The sequence below is a fragment of the Panthera leo genome, chromosome D4 (assembly GCF_018350215.1).
Source record: "Panthera leo isolate Ple1 chromosome D4, P.leo_Ple1_pat1.1, whole genome shotgun sequence".
NCBI lineage: Eukaryota > Metazoa > Chordata > Mammalia > Carnivora > Felidae > Panthera > Panthera leo.
In genome coordinates this window covers 82,133,395-82,152,967 of record NC_056691.1, presented here as the reverse complement: position 1 = coordinate 82,152,967, position 19,573 = coordinate 82,133,395, and the positions used below count along the sequence as shown (strand labels likewise).

Here is a 19,573-nt window from a genome sequence, read left to right as displayed (position 1 = left end):
TACACACTGCCTTCCTCACCCAGCTTAAATTCCATAGTTATACAAACTTCTCATATACCCTCAACTCCCAGGCCCTTCTTGCTTTATCACTGACTTAGCTAATGTTATAACTCTGGTTAAACCTGATTCTTCTACTCCATGTGCACCAGTACATCTGAATGTATCAGAAAACACGCACACACAGGTGTTTGCACACACGTGCACTCACGCACTCCCATACCCGTGCCAACTGATCTTATTTTTAAATCATGACCTTGGACCTTGAGTGGGTCCTTAATGCTGCCAGGCAATCATATGTCCCTAGTCCATTCATTTTGTCACTCTCTCTTAGACTGCTCTTTTACACCATCTACTTTCTCTTTAAACCTGTAACACCTCTCCCATTCAAGCAAGATGACCTTGCTTTCTGCTTCACTAAGAAAACTGAAGTACTCTGTACTTATGCCTTCTGCCCTCATTCCTGTTACTATAGTTGAACTGTCTGTGCATCTGTCAAAGACCATCTCTTTATTTGTGTACTACATACCACCCCCTCTCAACTACTCAAGGATATTGCTCCAAGAATCCCCCCTAACTCCAGTTCTCCTGCATCACTGTTTTGATATGTATTGGATCCTTCAGAGCATATAAACATGTTATTTTTCCCACTTTAAAAATATTTTCTCTTAATCCCACTTTCACTGCCAGATACTGTCCCATTTATTTGCCCTCCTTTGTAGCAAAACTTAGAGAAAGGGTGGTCTCTATTCAACTGTTTAATTTCTTTCTTCCCATACCATACCATACCATACCATACCATACTTCATATACCATAAAATTCATCATCTTAAGTGTATAATTCAGTACATTCACAAAGTTGTATACCCATCACCACTATCTTAATTCCAGAACATTTTCATTATCCCATAAGAAACCTCATTCTTAGCAATATCTCACTATTTCCTCCTGCTACCAGTCTTTGGCAACTGCTAGTCTGCTTTTTGTCTTTATGGATCTGCCTATTCTGGATATTTCATGTAAATGGAATCATACAATATATGACCATTTTTGGCTGGCTTCTTAGTAATGTGTTCAAGGTTTATCCATGTTGTGACATGTATCAGTACTTCGTTCCTCTTCATGGCTGAATACTCCATTGTTGGAATGGATGTACCACATTTTGTTTATCCATCAGTTGGTGGACATTTGGGTTGTTACCACTTATTGGCTGTTACAAAATATACTACTATGAACATTCATATTCAGGTTCTTGTGTGAATGGGTGTTTTCAGTCCTCTGGGTGCATACCTACGAGTTGAATTGCTGGGTCATATGGTAACTGTATGTTTAATACTTTGAGGAACCATCGAACTTTTCCAAAAGGACTGCATTACATTACCATCAACAATGTTTGTGAGTTCTAGTTTCTCCATCTCATTCTTTCATAAGCTTTTTTTCCTACTTCTCAGTTGAAGCAACCTTTCACCTAAATTCAAAGTCAGTTCTCAGTTCTCATTGTGTTTGTCCTATAAACAGCATTTGACACGGTTAATTACTCATTTCTCCTTTGGTACACTGTTTTCACTTTTGGCTTCCAGGATACCACACATCTTTGTCACCCCCCACCCCCTTCCATTTTATTGGTTAGTTCTTACCAGTTTCCTTTGTTGTTTCTTCCTTTCTCCTCTTTAAAATTGGAGTTCCCATTAGGGATCTTATGCATACTTACACATCTTTTGATACTATTAGTACACTGGCTCCCAAGTTGATATCTCTAAGATCTCTTTTTTTGTAATTCAGAGCTATATATCCCAACTGCCTACTTAATAGCCTCACCAGGATGTCTACTAGACATCTTAAATGGAAAATGTCTAAAACCAAGCCCCTTTTCTTCTCCTCATAATCTGTTCTACTTATGGGTCTCCCCATGTCTAATGAAAATTCCATCCTCCAGTTGTTCAGGCCAAAAACTTTGGTGTTAACTTTCATTCCTCCTTTCTCACACTCCATATCCAATCTTCTAGGAAGCCCTGGCAGCTTTACCTTCAAAGTATACACAGTCATATCCCTTCTCACCACCTTTATTGTTTGCCATCATATGGACTGGTCATCATCTTTCACCTGGATCTTTGTAAAAGATTCTTAGATCCCCTGCTAAGGTATCTTTGCTTCCAACAGTCTACCTCAATACAATAATTGGAATAATCCTTGAGAATATGTCCTATCCTACTCATGTTCTGCCGAAACTCTGCGTGGGCTTTCCATTTCACTCTGTTTCATCTGACCCTATTTCTTTTTTTTTTTTTTTTTTTAATGTTTTATTAGTGTTTTTATTTATTTTTGAGAGAAAGAGACAGAGAGTGAGTGGGGAAGGGGCAGAGAGAGAGGGCGACACAGAATCCCAAACAGGCTCCAGCCTCTTAGCTACCACTCATGAACCAGGAGATCATGACCTGAGCCAAAGTTGGATACTTAACCGACTTAGCCACCCAGGGGCCCCTGACCCTATTACTTTTCTAACCTCATCTACCATTATTCTGTCTGGTTCACTCAGTTGGCTTCCTTGCTGTTTTCAAACAGGTGAGGCATGCTTTAGACTCAGGGCCTTTGCATTTGCTGTTCCTTGTGCTTAAAATTTTCTTCACCTCTTTAAACTTGTGAAGTAAGCTTACTGTAATTTTTATTTTTATTTATTTAGTTATTTTTAATTTTTTTTTAATGTTTATTTTTGAGAGAGAGAGAGAGAGAGCCTGTGCACGCACGCGCATGAGCAGGGGAGGGGCAGAGAGAAGGAGACACAGAATTTGAAGCAGCCTCCAGGGCTCTGAGCTATCAGCACAGAGCCCGACGAAGGGCTCGAACTCATGAACCATGAGATCACCACCTGAGCTGGTCAGATATTTTAACCAACTGAGCCATCTAGGCGCTCCTGCTTACTCTAATTTTTAATTCTGCAATTTGCTCTTTCCACACTCTGGGTTCCTCTTATTTTGCTCTCTTATTTTTGCATAACACTTGACTTTAACATTGATTGGCTGTATTATTGACTTATTTATGATGTTTTTGATGTATTGCCCCCCCCCCCCCCCCCAACCCCTCTGCTAGGCTGAAACTCCACAAGGACGGGGATTTTTGTTTTGTTTACTGATGTGTCCTAAATATTTAGGACAGTGGATGGCACATAGTAGCCATTCAACAAATATTTGTGGAATGAACAAATAAATGGATGGCTGTATGAGGGAGATGGTATCAGAGGCAGGTCTTGAAGTATTTTCATAAGCAAAAGTTTGGGGGAGAAAAGAATAGCATAGAATCTGTTTTCCTTCCCACTCCCTTCTTCTCTGTGCCTTTCACAAATTCTGTCTTTCGGGACATGGGCATATGAATTAGGACTGAATCTGCTTCTTACTGTATATATGAGTATTTTAAAACAGTCAAGGGACACTGTACATTGAAACAGTCAATACATTGAGGTACATACTTTACATTTAGTAAAGTTCACCCTCTTTTGGGTATACAATTCTATGAAGTTTGACAATTTCTCAATCATGTCACTACCACCACAACCAAGATATAAAATATTTCCATCACTGCAAGAAGTTCCTTTGGGTCCCTTTGTAGTCAGTCACCTCCCTTTATCTCCCATCCCTGGCAACCACTGATCTAATTTCTTTTCCTATAGTTTTACTTTTTCCAGAATGTCATACACATGGAATCACTAGGTGTGACTCCTTTTGAGTCAGGCCTTTTTCATTTAGCCCTAATGCTTTTGAGATTCATTCATGTTATTACATGTATCAGGAGTTGATATCTTTTTATTGCTGAGTAGTATTCCAGTATATGGATATACTAACAATTTGTTTATTCATTCACCAGTTGATGTATTTTATTGCTAACTTTTTAAGTTTATTCTGAGAGATCATGAGCAAATGGGGGAGAGGCAGAGAGAGAGAGAGAGAGAGAGAGAGAGAGAGAGAATGAATGAATGAATGAATGAATATGAATGAATGAATGAATCCCAAGCAGGCTCTGCACTGTCAGTGAGGAGTCTGATGTGGGGCTCGAACTCACACCATGAGATCATGACTGAGCCAAAGTCAGACACTTGACTGAGCCACACAGGTGCCCCTGTTTCTAGTTTTTAACAATTATGAGTAAAGCTGTTACACATTTTTGTGTATCATATGTATATTCAAAATATTTTGGGGGGCCTGGACATATGTTTTCATAAATAGGAGTGGGATTGCTGGGCTGGATGGTAAGAGTGTATTTCACTTTATAAAAAACTGCCTGTCTTTCAGAGTGATGAGTCTTATTGTACATTTATCAAATGGGTTGTTAGGACTCTTAATGGCAAGCAAGAAAAATGGACTCTGGCAAGGGAACTTAGGAATAGGATATTATTTGGTGGTTCACAGAATCCCTTGGAGGGCTAGAGAAAGAGGCTCAGAAGTTCTGTGTCTAGGAACATTATCCTAGGCACAGACACTACAGTTTGAACTGCCAAAACCATCAGGGGACACAGACACTGTAAGTCAAACTGCTGTCCCTGGAAACCTGATAAAGTTTCAGTGCAGCTAACACTTGCCTGAATGGATTCTCTGAAGACTTAGCTTTTTGAGTCATTACTTTTGAATCACTTTCCGGAGTGGGCTCTGCTTTATAAGGTAGGGGGGATCCCCAAACATAGGAAAGGGGGTTCAGATGTAGGGCTACTAAAATGACACATGTGTACCTCAAATATCTACCTCCAGAGGTGGCTGTGATTAGATAAAATAATTTCCATGCAGTGTCTAGAACTTATTAGGTGCTTTCTACTTAGTAGGATGTAAATGCTAGTTTACTTACCTACTTCTTTCTCATCTGTCTTCTTAAAAAATGTTTATTTATTTTGAGAGAGACAGACAGAGCATGTGAGCAGGGGAGGGAGCAGGGAAAGGGAAAGAGAGAATCTCAATCAGGCTCCATGCTGTCAGCACAGAGCCCAATGAGAGACTCCATCCCACAAACAGTGAAATCATGACCTGAGCCGAAATCAAGAGTTGGATGCTTAACTGACTGAGTCACCCAGGTGCTCCATCAGCTGTCTTTTTTTTTTTTTTTTTTTTTAACATTTATTTATTTTTGAGAGACAGAGAGAGACAGGTCATGAGCAGGGGTGGGGGAGAGAGAGAGGGAGACAAAGAATCCAAAGCAGGCTCCAGGCTCTGAGCGGTCAGCACAGAGCCCCACGCAGAGCTCAAACTCACAAACCGTGAGATCATGACCTGAGCCAAAGTCAGACACTTAAGTGCCTGAGCCATCCAGGCACTGCCCCCCCCCCCCCATCACTTGTCTTTTTAAAATAAATTTCTCATTGAAGGAAAATGAAGCAGTGCATAAATCCTAAGTATATAGAGCCTGGATTTTACGATATGGATTTTCATGAAGTGAATTCATCCTTTTAACCAGTACCCAGAAGAAGAAATAGAGTATTACTAACAGAAGCCTCTCTCATGCCCTCTCCTAGAAACTCCCCACTTTCTCCTCCACTGGGTGACAACTATCTTGACATTGACTAGTTTTGTCTCTTAACAACTTTATATAATCAAAGCTGTATGTTATGTTTGGTATGTATGATTTCTTTCAACACTTCAACATTGATTAGCTTCATCCATGTTCTTGTGTGTGTTAAGAGTTTATTTCATATTGATCTATTGTATGAATGTAACACTATCCATTCTATTGATGGAAGTATGGGTTATTTCCAGTTTTTGACTAATACAAGTAAGTGCTGCTGTGAACATTCTTGCACATCTTTTGGTTTATGTATATACACATTTCTGTGGGTATGTAACATGGAGTGGAGTTACTGGGTCATGGATTCTGTGTCGGTTTAGCTTGAAGAGAGAATGCCAAAAAGTTTTCTCAATTACTTTTTCCACTTTACACTCCTGTCAGTAGTACATGTGAGTTCCAGTTGGTTACATCTTTTTTGACATCTCTTTCCTTTCAGTAAGACTTTGTACCCCAGGATAATACTTGTTTGATCCTACCTAATCAGTCCCATGTGTCTATTATATTATTAACTCATTGATATGAGATTTCATTTTTTAAAAAAATCTCTATCCTCTTAGTGGTAAGTACAGGGTATAGAATGTATATCAAGGGAAACTCGAAAGCAAATATGAGCTATCCTATTCATCAAGATAGAATGTGTGTAGTAAATACTCAGTGGAAGTTGCATGAAAAAGGTAAAAGACTGTAGGCTGGGATAATCTTGGCATTTTTTGAGGGGCGAGAACTTCGTGATGACCGAATTAGAAGTGGTATGGGGGCACCTAGGTGGCTTAGTCGGTTAACTGTCTGACTCCTGGTTTCAGCTCAGGTCTTGATCTCATGGTTTGTGGGTTCAAGCCCTGCATTGGGCTCTGTGCTGACAGCACCTAGCCTGCTTGGTTGGGATTCTCTCTCTGGCTCCCTCTCTTTCTGCCCCTTCCCTGTGTGCATGTGCGTGTGTGCGTGCGTGCGTGCGTGTGTGCGTGCATGCGTGTGTGCGTGTGTGTGTGTGTGTGTATGTGTGTGTATGTGCTCACACTCTCTCTTTCCAAAAAAAAAAAAAAGTGAGTGGTGTGTTAGAAACAGTGGTGATGGGGTTGAATTGAGTCAGATGGAATCTGATTGGATTCTGTAGGTAATAGATAGCCCTTTTTAGTTTCTGAACTGGGAGAGAGAGTTAATGAAAGCTTTTTTGTTCTATGAATGAAGAACTGCATTTTTGTTTAACGGTGTGCCCAGCTCTTAGGAAAAAAGATTACAGAAAAAGATTTGGGCCCATGATTGGACACAGATTAGACAAGGCCTGGTCTGGTATCTATTTGGTCAGCTTTATCTCTTAGTTCTTAGTTGTTTATTTATTTTATTAAAAAAATTTTTTTTAATGTTTATTTATTTTTGAGAGAGACAGAGACAGAATGCAAGTGGGTTAGGGGCAGAGAGAGAGGGAGACACAGAATCCGAAGCAGGCTCCAGGCTCCGAGCTGTCGGCACAGAGCCCGACATGGGGCTCGAACTCACGGACTGTGAGATCACGACCTGAGCCAAAGTCGGACGCTCAACCCACTGAGCCACCAGGCGCCACTTAGTTGTTTCTTTACAAAGGGAGCTCACATCTGTTTTATAAAGATTAGAACTAATATAAAAATGTGAATGGATTTTTTTCTTTTTCTCAGCATATTTTATTCTGTGGCATTCCAAGATTTGGAACTTTAAAATGTATGTTACAGAGTGTAATTTAGGAAAGAAAGGACGTTCACCTTCTGCCAGTGTCAATCCATGTGGAATTTTGACTAGCTAATGATAGTATTTCCAGAGTGGCTTGTCTACCTTCTCTTCTGCTTTGTTGTTATTTTACTAGCACCCTTGTTATTTGTGTCAGAAATCAAAAATAAAACATTTATAAAGTGGCATGAAGCGTCTTGCCTCTGAAGGCTTATACCATAAAGAGATGTCAAGCCTCGTTTCAAAACTTTTGTTAACTAAAAAGCACATACATAAAGTGCTTTTTAGAATCAGATTTTTAGTGGAAGAAAATAAAACCAAGAAGAAAAAAACCTTGTAATGTTAAATCTGACATGGAAATATCAATATGAACTTATGATTTAAAAAATAAATACATTGGGGCGCCTGGGTGGCTCAGTTGGTTAAGCGTCCGACTTCAGCTCAGGTCATGATCTCACGGTTCGTGAGTTCGAGCCCCGCGTCGGGCTCTGTGCTGACAGCTCAGAGCCTGGAGGCTGCTTCAGATTCTGTGTCTCCCTCTCTCTCTGCCCCTTCCCCACTCATGCTCTGTCTCTCTCTGTCTCAAAAATAAATAAAAATATTTAAAAAAAAATAAATAAATACATTTACTTGGTCTGTCTACTGAAAGGGCCCAGCACCGGCCCAGCAGAGAAAAGCATACCCAGTGCCCAGATAATTCAATTTTCAGTACTATTTCCCTCTAAAAGGAGTCTTAGAGAAATGTTCCTTGGAGCTGGTTCCAGGTATGGGACAGGAAAAGTGCTAGCTGACTGTGTGACAGCTTGTACCAAAAATCAGGAGAGCTATCAAAGACTAGCAGTTCAGGTTGAAAGGTTCAAAGCTTGTAAAGCCTGCTACTGGCCAAATTGGAGACAACTTGAGTATGCATGACAAAGAATGATGCTAATGGGCATTGAATTTTAAGAATATTCTATTAGTTAATAATGAGTAGGGTGGGGAGGAAGGAAAGATGTGGAGAGAAAGATTGTGGTCTTCTTTGCATAAGATGACCAGAAAAATCAATGTAAAAGGAATGATATAATTAGAAAATCACCTTTTTGCATACCCTAGTGTAATTTGGTTCAGGCAGGGATCATTAGTAAATGCTAAAACTGCTAAATTGTTAGGGAAAAAGGATATTCACACGGTATTAAAGTATCACATCACAGATAACTTACTATTTAGATAAGGAAAATAATCTTACTTGGTGGAGACCTGCCTGGCATTGACCACCTTAACCAAGTGATTAAACTTAGGATCACCAAGCTGACATCAAGTATTTCCTGATTTGATGCAGTAAGAACTGTGTAACATTACCTCTGGTTGTATTATTGCCAGAAATGAGGAAGTAATCAGAGAAATCATGATGTGGGGCATTCCATAAGATAGTTGACCTGGACTCCTAAAAAAGACATTGACACAAAAAACAAAAAGGTAAGGAGACTGGGGCCTTTTTATTTATTTAAAAAAAAAAATTTTTTTTTTAACGTTTATTTATTTTTCAGACAGAGAAAGACCTAGCATGAATGGGGGAGGGGCAGAGAGAGAGGGAAACATAGAATCTGAAGCAGGCTCCAGGCTCTGAGCTATCAGCCCAGAGCCCGACGCAGGGCTCAAACCCTCGGACCGCGAGATCGTGACCTGAGCCGAAGTTGGACGCTTAACCGACTGAGCCACCCAGGCGCCCTGACTGGGGCCTTTTTAAATAACCTTTATCCCTTTGGTTACTTTGGAGGTTGTATAGTCTTTTTTCAGTTCTTTTGATGGTTTTTTAAAGAAAATTCATCATGCATCTTTTTAAGTTATTTATTTAAGTAATCTCTACACCTAATGTGGGGCTCAAACTCACGACCCCAAGATCAAGGATTGCATGCTCAGTCTTCTGACTGAGCCAGCCAGGTGCTTCTTGTCATGCCTCTTTGAGTTGTTAGAGTCCGTTTTTACTTGGTACCATTATCCTTTATCTTGACAACGTATGCATCTTAGAACACTTGAACTTCCTTTACCCTCATCTCAACTTTTATGTTGTTATTAGCTGTGTACTTATGTGTTTAAACCCCATAAGTCAGTATTGTTATTTTTTGTAACATTAGAACTGTTAACATTAATTTGGATTTACAGTTGACCCTTGAACAACACAGGTTTGAACTGCGTAGGTCCCTTTGTATGTGGATTTTTTCGATACAGGACAGTACTGTAAATGTATTTTCTCTTCCTTATGATTTTTTAAATAATATTTTCTCTAGCATACATTATTGTAAGAGTGCAATAATACCTATAACATACGCAGTATGTGCTAATTGAGTATTTATGTTATTGGGGCCATTTCAGCTTAACAGTGGGCTCTTAGTACTACTGTTACATTTTGGTGGAGTGAAAAGTTATATGCAAATTTTCTACTGCATGGGAAGGGGTCAGCACCCATAATCCCTTGTGTTGTTCAAGGGTCAACTGTATTTATCACTTTCTTTGCTCCTCTCCTGTCTGATCTTTTTTTTTTTTTTTAAATGTGTATTTATTTTTGAGAGAGAGAGACAGAGCGTGAATGGGGGTGGAGCAGAGCGAGAGGGAGACACAGAATCCAAAGTAGGGTCTAGGCTCTGAGCTCTCAGCACAGAGCCCGATGTGGGGCTTGAACCCACAAACTGTGAGATCATGACCTGAGCCAAAGTTGGACACCCAGCCGACTGAGCCACCCAGGCGCCCCTCCTGTCCGATCTTTTATCTGTGATAATTTTCTTTCTGCTGGAAGAACAGCCTTTAGAATTTCTTTTAATACAGGTGTTAAAAGTTTGCTGGTGGCAAACTTTTTTTTTTCTTTCTTTTTCTTTTCTGGAAAGTGCATTCATTTCTGAAGGATATATTCCTTCGATGCAGAATCCTATATTGCAAGTTACTTTCTTAAGCACATTGAAGATATTCCTCCATTTTCTGGCTTCCATTGTACATATTGAGAGCTGTCAGTTTGCCTCTCCTTTGAAGGTAATTTGTCTTTTTTCTCTCACTTAAATTTTATAACAACCCTGTGGGGTGTAGGTTTTATTTTTGTTTGTACAGATGAGAATAGAAATACTCAGAACAATTTGCCAATGTCAAACAGCAAATGGAAGATGAAAATCCAGGTCTATTAGACATCAACACCTATACTTTCCCCACTTTGCCTTACTGCCTGTCACTAAAGAAAAGTGTATATTCATTTTTTTTTAAGTTGAACCTAAGTTGAATGCTTAACCTGCTGAGCCAACCAGGTGCCCCTATACTCATGTTTTCAACAGTATTTATCCAGCTCCTGTTATATGTATAACACTGCTACAGACTGAGGCAGATATCAGATTTTGGGAAATAATTCTGACCCTCAATTTATAGTTTGGAGAAAAGCATGCCAAAAACATTCAAGTTGCAATGAGGCAGTATATTGCTGTTAGCTAAAATGGTGATCGGTTGCAGTAATTACTGAAAGAGTTTATGCACAGGGAATCTCACAATTCGTTGGAAGTGTCAAAGAGTGTCCTGGAAAGGAGGTGGAATGTTGTCTGAACCCCAGGCAGAATTTGTTGAGGGTAGAGAATTGTAGAGGCTGTTTTAGGCAGGGGCAAATCACATGAAGAAAGGCATGGATAATGGTTTTGGAGATGGCAGCACCGTTGATTGGCTCTAGCTGAAGATTGTAAATGTTGGAGATAAGGTTGTATGTGAGGTGGGCCTCATTACGGAGAGCCATAAATTCCTCTTCTCTGTCTTTTAGGTGACAGGGAGTCTTTGAAGAGAAGTTGGGGGTGGGGGTGCTATAATGAAAGCAGAAAGTATTACTTACAGGGTAAGAGCTTGTCCTGACTCCATATTCCAACCTCAGTTTCAGTTATGGCTTTATCACTTCCTTACTTATGCTGCCCATTAGTTAACTTTTCAAAGCCTGTTTCCTTATTTGTGGATTTGAAATAATCATAGTACTTATCTCATAATTGTAAGGATTAAATAAATTAATATATGCAACGTATTTAGAACAATGGCTGGAACAGAGTAAGCACAATTTAAGTATTCGACATCATTTTATTCTTGTTATTACTGAATAAGATGATGTACATTATAGTAACCAAAGCATGGTATGTAGTGAATCACAATCCTAGTTACCAGTAGAATGAGTATAGGGTAAGTAGTATGAACCAAATTATTGTTTCATACCTCTGCACCTAGGTGTAGGGGATATTAAACCTTTGAAGTTGTGTTAATGTATATAAAGCTATGTAATTCACTTAGGTCATTTCCCCACTGCATCACTTTTGTGATTATATATTACGTATCATTTCTAATCTGTTCCTCAGTTAATTCATTTTGTCAGTAACAATAATAGTAAAGAAAGCATTCCATGTTAAGAATCTGTAGTCAGAAGAGAGGGAAGGAGGTATTGTTAAACCTGTGACAGAACAGTGTATCGTAGGAGGGAGCTGTAAATATGTCATAGGAAAGATGTAGGAATTGTACTGGTTGGTGAATTTAGAAACATCTCTGGGTTCTGTTTAATATGGTCTCTTCAGGAAATGGAGTGTAACCTCAGGATGCTAACTAAGCTTCTGCCATAGGTATGAAGAGTAAAAAAAAAAAAAAAAAAAAAAAAAACCGCTCTTTTTCCAAGGGAAATTGTATAAAGCCATTGAAGCATCAGGACTGACGGACTGGGAATGCATTTAAGTGAGGGCTCATTAATCTTTTAAGAAATAGAAAAGCAAACATATGTCAGAGAAACATTGTGGATTTACAATATTAAAATGCCAGTGTCTTCAAATATTGTCATAAAGCAGAAAGGGAAATGATTTAAGAATGGACACCACTTATGTATTTCTTTTAAGGTTAGAATAGTTCAGCATTAAACCAAATGCCTTTACCGGCAGCAAGTAGCTAATTGTAATTTTAAGTGAGGTTTAACTTTAGTCACTGTATTAAAAATCTTGTAGATATGCATTATTGGAATGATTTTGCTAGAGAAATTGCCTTTCAGTGAACATACTCTAAGTCTAGAGGAACTAAACACATAGTGCAGTTTTTTAGATTGTATGTCAGATGTTCTGTGGTCTCTACTAATGATTTGAACCTTTTGTTTTAATTGGCAGCTTTTTTTAAAAAAGAAAATTCTTGTAAATACTGTCACATTTTTCCTATTTTCCATATTCTTTGTGTTTTCTGTAAATTGGCAAGGGAACAACTTCGCATATGGTCCGTTTTTCTTGGAATAGGAGATTTTTTTTCTTTCTTCCTCTCTTCTGGTCTGCTTTCCTAACCTTTAACCACCCTGTTAACAGATGGTCAGTTTATCCTTGTACTCATCATTTTGATTAACTGTTTCGAAAAAAGCTCAGCTTCTAACAGTGACTTAAATGTTCTCATGACAGCCTCATTTAAGACTGTATAACACTCATTATGACAATTTTGATTATTTTTTTTTAAGTTTATTTTGAGAGAGAACGTATGCACTGGAGAGAGTGGGGGAGGGGCAGAGAGAGAAGGAGACAATCCCAAGCAGGCCCTTTGCTGTCATCGCAGGGCTCCCAACTCTTGAACCATGAGATCATGACCTGAGCTGAAGTCAGATGCTTAACTGATCGAGCTACCCAGGAGCCTTGACAGTTTTGGTTCTTGAAGCTCCTTTTATCTTTTGAGTTGAGTTTGAATCTATTTAAAGCTGAATGGAAAGCCTCATCTTACATTTTAAGTTCTTGGATGATTGTTTCTTTCTGACCCCTTTAGCTCAATTTTTAGTTGATTAACTGACCATACCTTATGAAACAATCAAGGCAGGTATCTTTTATTTGAAGACACTTTAGTGTAGAGATCCACAGGTTTGTGGCACCTAACAGATTTGGGTTCAAATTATAGATTTATCCTTGTGAGTTTCATTTCCTCAACCGAGGAACCTTAAAATGGAGACTGATCATGGGCTGATGCAAATAGAAAATCAGATGATTAATGTAAAGTGTCTTGTACACACTGTGGAGCACGGAGGATCAAAAATGAAGTAACTGCCAAGGTGATCATTTCACAGGATAGGTCATGTAATTGTGTATGCTGTGGTGGCAGTGTTTGCTGTTTATATGAGCAGGTCCTTCGAGTGAATTATCTGGGAATAAAGCACCTGTAGAATGAATTGCAGTTAGCATCTCAGTTGAAGTACACGCTTATAAGCTTTAATTTACTTCCCAGCAAGCAAAGGGTGCACAGTAACTGTGGCCATAGCACCTGCTTGAACAGAGCCCAGTAGAGAGACAGCCCTATGGCAAGATTGTTTAAGTTACGAGTTCACGCTACAGCTATGGAGAACGATGAAGAGGTTTCTCCTATGCCTCCCACAAAAGTACCAAGACAGAGTCATAATTGGGTCATCAGTCATTTATTCATTTGACAAATATTTGAGAGTTTACCGTCCAGGTACTGTGATATATACAAGGAATACAGCAGAGAGCAAAACATAGTATCTGCCTTCAAGGATCATATAGTTACAGAACTGGTAAGCGGTGCAACATAAGGCAACGCTAGTGTAGTGGAAGAATATGGGAGGGCTAATTAATTCAGTCCAGGTTGGGCAAAGGGTTAGGAAGAGGCAGAGTTCAAGATCAGGGAAGGCTATGTGCGGAAGGCGCTGTCTAAGCTGAGGGCCTAGTGAAGGTAAAGGGTTTAAGAAGTTAAGGGTGGTATTTTGAAAATTTTATTCCAAGAGGTAAGCATCTTCTTTCTTTTTTTCTTTTTAAAAGTTTATTTATTTTGAGAGAGAGAATGAGAGATGGGTTAGGGGGGAGGGAGAGAGAGAGAGAATATTCCAAGTAGGCTCCGTGCTGGCAGCACAGACCAGGGGCTTGATCCCACGGAACTCCGAGATCACGACCTAAGCCAAAATCAAGGGTTGGACCCTTAATCGACTGAGCCACCAGGTGCCCCAAGCATCTTATTTCTGAGAATAGGTTACTGAGTAAGCATGCTTGAGTCTAATTTTCAGCAAAATTGGGAAATCAGATTTTAGAAATCCTTTCTTTTTCTCATTGTTATTGGGGATAGGGAGGGAGTAGGCCTGACTTTGTGCTCTAGAAAACCTGTAGTCCAGAATCTCCCTTGGAAGCTGAAGCCTTTTTCTCTCATGGAGTTTTAAACATTACCAACAATGTACTTAATTTCTATAATTTTGCTACAGTAAATATTTGTTGATTCAGTAGCAAATGAGATTGACATGGCCTGGTCCCTACCCCACCTTCATCCTTAAGAATTAAGATCTGAGGGGCGCCTGGGTGACTCGGTTAAGCATCCGACTTCGGCTCAGGTCAGGATCTCTTGACTTGTGTGTTGGAGCCTTGTGTTGGGCTGTGCCGACAGCTCAGAGCCTGGAGCCTGCTTTGGATTCTGTGTCTCCCTCCCTTGGCTCCTCCCCTGTTCACACTCTGTCTCTCTCTCTCTCAAAAATAAGTAAAAATTTAAAAAAATTAAAAATGAATTAAGATCTGAGAGGCTAAATGATTAGGTAAGCAATGTAGATAGTACTAAGAACACTGGCCTTTGGAATCAGGCAGCTGACTGAGTAATGTAAGTTACTATGTAAATAAACATGAATTCACATCTTGGCTCTGTCACTCACCCTATGGTACAGGGCAAATAACTTCATGTCTCTGTTAAGAATGTTTGAAGACATTCTTGTTTAGTTTCAAAATGGTCTTGATGTGGATGGTTCTTTAGGGTGGAGGCACTCAAGACTCAGATAGTTACATGTTTGCTCTTCTATGCACATATGCGTGTGTATGTATGTATATGGATGTCAAGATTCATAATAATGTTCGATTTTTGCATTTGTTCTTTCATAACTGTATAAGATAGGCAGATAGAGGTGTCACTACAGAAGGAATGAAATGGTGCTTTGTGAGAGAATTGGTTTTAGGCTTGGATGAAGGAAGTCTTCCTGGAGAGGTAGCCTTTGAGATGAGTGGGCTTTTTTGGTGGATGCTTCAGAGCAGAATGAGTCATGAGGAGCTGCAGGTTGTCGACTCTGTAGACAGGTTGTCTGTTTCGAATCCTGACTTTGCCATTGACTGGCTGCTTGATCTCAGATAAATTAATCATTCTTCTAGACTATTTCCTCTGTAAAATGGATATAATCACATCTCCTACAGAGGGTTTTTGAGGATTAAATGAAGTAAAGCATGTAAAATGCTTAGCCAAATCCTTGGCATATAGCAAGCATTGTTGTTAGTACTGTGGCCTCATCATTATTACTGATAGGGATTGAGGAGGCCTTTTTAGGCAAGAGAGAATTTATTCTGTTCTCCTGTCTTGATAAACTATCAAATTTTGATAAATGAACCCAGTGGTTGTATTTTTCCATTTATGAATCACACACTGAATAATTGAGATTTAGTCTGAATTCTTCTTGAACTGCAGAATTTGTTGCAGACTGAAAAAAAAAAAAAACAAAACACACCAGTCACAAGCTCATGGTGTTGTGTTGTTGTCCCTTGAGTTCACGACTCACTGTCATTGGTTAGGTTGGAAGGGTCATCTTCCCTGTTTATATAACACTGTAACTTCCAAAGTCTTTGCACAACTGTTAGTCTGTGATCCTCAGAGTAGCCTTGTGAAGCACATAGGGTGGGAGGTATTATTTTTCAGGAAGTAGAATCCACAGGGCCAGGGGAAAGGTCTCTGTGGCTCTTTTCCAACACTAGATAGCCCTGGTCTCCTGACTTATATTCTATTTTTTTTTCATTTAGTTTTTTGTAAGTCGAAGTCTGTCAGTAGATTTGAGTTTGCATTTATTATTATTTTTTAATGTTTATTTATTTTTGAGAGAGGGAGAGACAGAGTGCAGGTAGGGGAGGAGCAGAGAGAGAGAGAAGGAGACATAGAACCTGGAGCAGGCTCCAGGTTCTGAACTGTCAGCACAGAGCCCGACGCGGGGCTCAAACCCACAAACGGTGAGATCATGACCTAAGCTGAAGTCAGAGGCTCAACCATCTGAGCCACCCAGGTGTGTGTCCCTAGTTTGCATTTAATTGCTGCCATTTACTAGTTGAGTGATCTTGTAAGGGTTCTTAAATTTATGAGTCTGTTTTTCCATCTGTCAGATGATGAGACTTTGAATCACACAGGATTGTGTGTGATGCTGAATTTACTTTGTATAATCGCTTTATGAGAATTGTTTTGTATAATGTTGTAAGGTAGTGTGTATTAAGACACAAGTTTATTCATTAGTTGGTGTCTTATCTGCCTAATGATAATGCCGGTAGGAAATATTCCTATTTCTATATTGCCTTTAATGTTCTAATCCTACTTACTTGAGAGTAACATCCTTGATAGTGATGTGAATGCTCTACCCTGGAGAACCTAGATCTGGGAGTGTTTGACAGGTGAATAATAACACTTCACAAAATAACAGTTCATTTTTCACATTATTACTTGTGTTCCTTGGTCGTTCCCCTTTTATCTTTCTCTCTCACTTTTTTGGTTTAGTGTTATTACCCAAATGGTTAAACAACTTAAAACTTTCCAGCTAATAAATAGATTATTTCAGAAGTTTGAAGTTTGTCCCCCCCCCCCCCCCCCCCCCGCACCGAAACAAGAGAGAGAAACAATAGAGAAGGGGACCTCTTTTACATATGAATATCATTTTTCATGTGTGTTTGTCAGTTATTTATGTGCTGTTTTCCTCTTGAACCTGTGTCAGAGGTAGGTAAATGTGGAGTTCTTAAAAACCATATTAGCTGGAAATTACAAAATGCACAAATTGAGTAGAACAAATTGTTTTTACAGTCTTATTTTTTTGAATGTTAAATATATACGTAGACACTTAAATGGTTGCGTTGTTATGAAAACCCTAAGTTTAAGTTTTCTGATAGCTGAGAAAATCTGCGTTAAGGAAAAATTTTTGCACTTGATCTTTTCCCGAACAGAAGTTTGTGGAAAAAATACCGAGGTTGACTTAAAAGTGTCATTTATGAGTTATGAGACTCTTTTGAGTTGGCATCTATATTTTAAGGGTTAGGCGAGAAACAAGTCATTTTGTAAAATGCAAGGGTATTTTCTATGGATCGTGGAAGTTTTTGTTCCCTTTCCAGTATGTAGCAAGCTAAGAGTACTTACTAAATTGCGGTTTCATGAATATCGTTGTATTGGGTGTGCCAGGAGTACAATCATAGTATGTGACTTAGACATAATAACTGGAATAATAACTTAGGATACTATGTCAGCAATCCATATTTTTAAAGTTACCACACTAGGAAAAATAACAGCTATTTACAGTTGAGTAGATTTGACTTAAAAAAAAGTTATACTCCAATCAAGAAGACGAAAACTCAGTTTAGTCAGCATAGGCTCTAGTTAACATAGGCTTGGAAGCTTTTTAAAAAGTTGGATATAGGGGTGTCTGATTGGCTCAGTCGGTTGAGCATCCGACTTCGGCTCAGGTCATGATCACACTCTGTGAGTTCGAGCCCCACGTTGGGCTCTGTGCTGACAGCTCGGAGCCTGGAGCCTGCTTCAGATTCTGTGTCTCCCCCCTCTCTGCCCCTCCCCTGTTCATGCTCTCTCTCTGTCTCAAAAATAAATTAAAAACATTAAAAAAATAAAATAAGATAAAATAAAAAATTGGATATACTGTGGATAGAATTAGATAGTGGATTAGCCATAATCCTTGTTTAGGGCATGCTCTTATTAGCTCACATATAGCCTGTTTTTAATTTATATTTAAAAACTTAATAAGCCCCTGTGAACCTACTACCAGAACAAAAGGATAGATCCTTAATAATCTACATCTGACTTTTTAGGTTCCCCAACCCCATTCCTCCCCCTTCACCCAGACCTCACAGCCTGAATTCTCTAGTTTTCTGATTTTGTATAGCTTCATCACATCTTTATGGATTCTTAGAAAGTGTATATTTTTATTTTGATTGTAACTTTACAAAAAAGACATTCTATATGTAATCCTTTGAGACTTAATATTTTTACTTAATGTTGCATTGCTAAGATTTATCCACGTTGTTGCATGTCACTGTAGTTCCTTTACTTTGCTGGGAATAATCCATTACATTAATGTAACATGGTTTATTCATTCATTCTCCTGTGAATGGACATTTTCCTTGTTTTCCAGGTTTTTGCTGCTGTGAGCAGTTTTGCTGTGATCATTTTAATACATGTCTCTTGTGCGTAAGTTTCTTTCCATGTATACTGAGGAATAAAACCCTGGGTAATGAACATGGGATTATTCAGTTTGTAGACGTTATGCCAAACATTTTTTTCCCACTATCAGTCTATGAAAGTCTCTATGAATATATCCTTTCCAACCCTTGGAATTGTCAGATTAAATTTTTGCAGCTTCAGTGGGTAGAAATGGTATTATGTTTTTATTGGTCTTGTGATTTTTTTTTCTGTGAAATGCTTGTTCATAACTTCTGTTTTTTTTTATTTTGTTTTTTCTTTCGCCTAGCTTGTTTGTGGTTTTCTTTTGGATTTTAAGTTGTCTTTATGTGTTTTTGGTACTTTTGTTGGAGGTATGTATTCCAAAAGTCTTTTCAATATGTGACTTTGCTTTTCACTTTCTTTAGGGTGTTTTTTGATGCCCAAATTTCTTCATTTTAACATATTCAAATACAGTTTATTTTATGGTCAACACTTCTGTGTCTTTAAGGAATTGTTTGTTTTTCTTATTTTGTATGCCAATATCTGTTAACATTACAGCTGACATTTATTTAAAGGCCTGAGATTACAGTAGTAGGACAACGGAGAAGGAAGAATGTAGCTTAAGATGTTTGTGACTACTCATTGCTCATCCCTAACCCCAATAGAAAATAAACCCTTGTTAAAAGCTAGATTCACATCTGTGCTAACTCAGCTACCCGAGTGGAGATCACTGGTCTGTTGTCATGATTTTTCCCTAAACTCTCACCAGCCTCTATGTTTCTTGAATGATTTACCTTTTCTCTGGACCTTATTACATGTTTCCCCAAAAAAAAAAAAAAAAATTTTTTTTTGAATAATGACTATTGGTGAGAAAATGATTATGACCATTCTGACCCATTTTATTAAAAGGATGTGATATGAATATATTATTTATAGTAGAAATTATTTTTATTCTTGAATTTTAAAATAGTTGGAATAAAGTTTAAAGAAATTTGTATTAAAGCATTCTGCAATAAAACATTTTCAAAGATTATTTTTTCTATATTTTGGTTTTAAATTTCAAAAAGGGACTTCACTTAAATTCAGTTCTGTTATTCAGTTATCTTGTCACAAGCGTTTGTATGGCAGGTACCCATATCTCCTGTCACTTTTATATATGCACTTTGTT

General features: G+C 38.6%; 1 protein-coding gene across 9 annotated transcripts in view; it reads left to right on the top strand.

The window, feature by feature from the left end:
- Positions 1 to 19,573, top strand: part of LOC122204864 (basic proline-rich protein-like) — a 78,642-nt gene that overhangs the window by 40,545 nt on the left and 18,524 nt on the right. For 2 of the 9 annotated variants that reach the window (XR_006195817.1, XM_042912630.1), the window contains exon 2: positions 18,377 to 18,432. The exons of 5 other annotated variants lie outside the window; for them this stretch is intronic. Coding sequence is in view for 2 of the 4 variants with exons in the window: in XM_042912630.1 (XP_042768564.1) it covers positions 18,377 to 18,432 (56 nt within the window). In the remaining 2 variants the exon portion in view is untranslated. Of the gene's footprint in view, positions 1 to 8,615; positions 8,695 to 18,376; positions 18,433 to 19,573 lie in introns of those variants that run through there. 2 more of the 9 variants (XM_042912631.1, XR_006195819.1) reach the window with 2 other exon arrangements.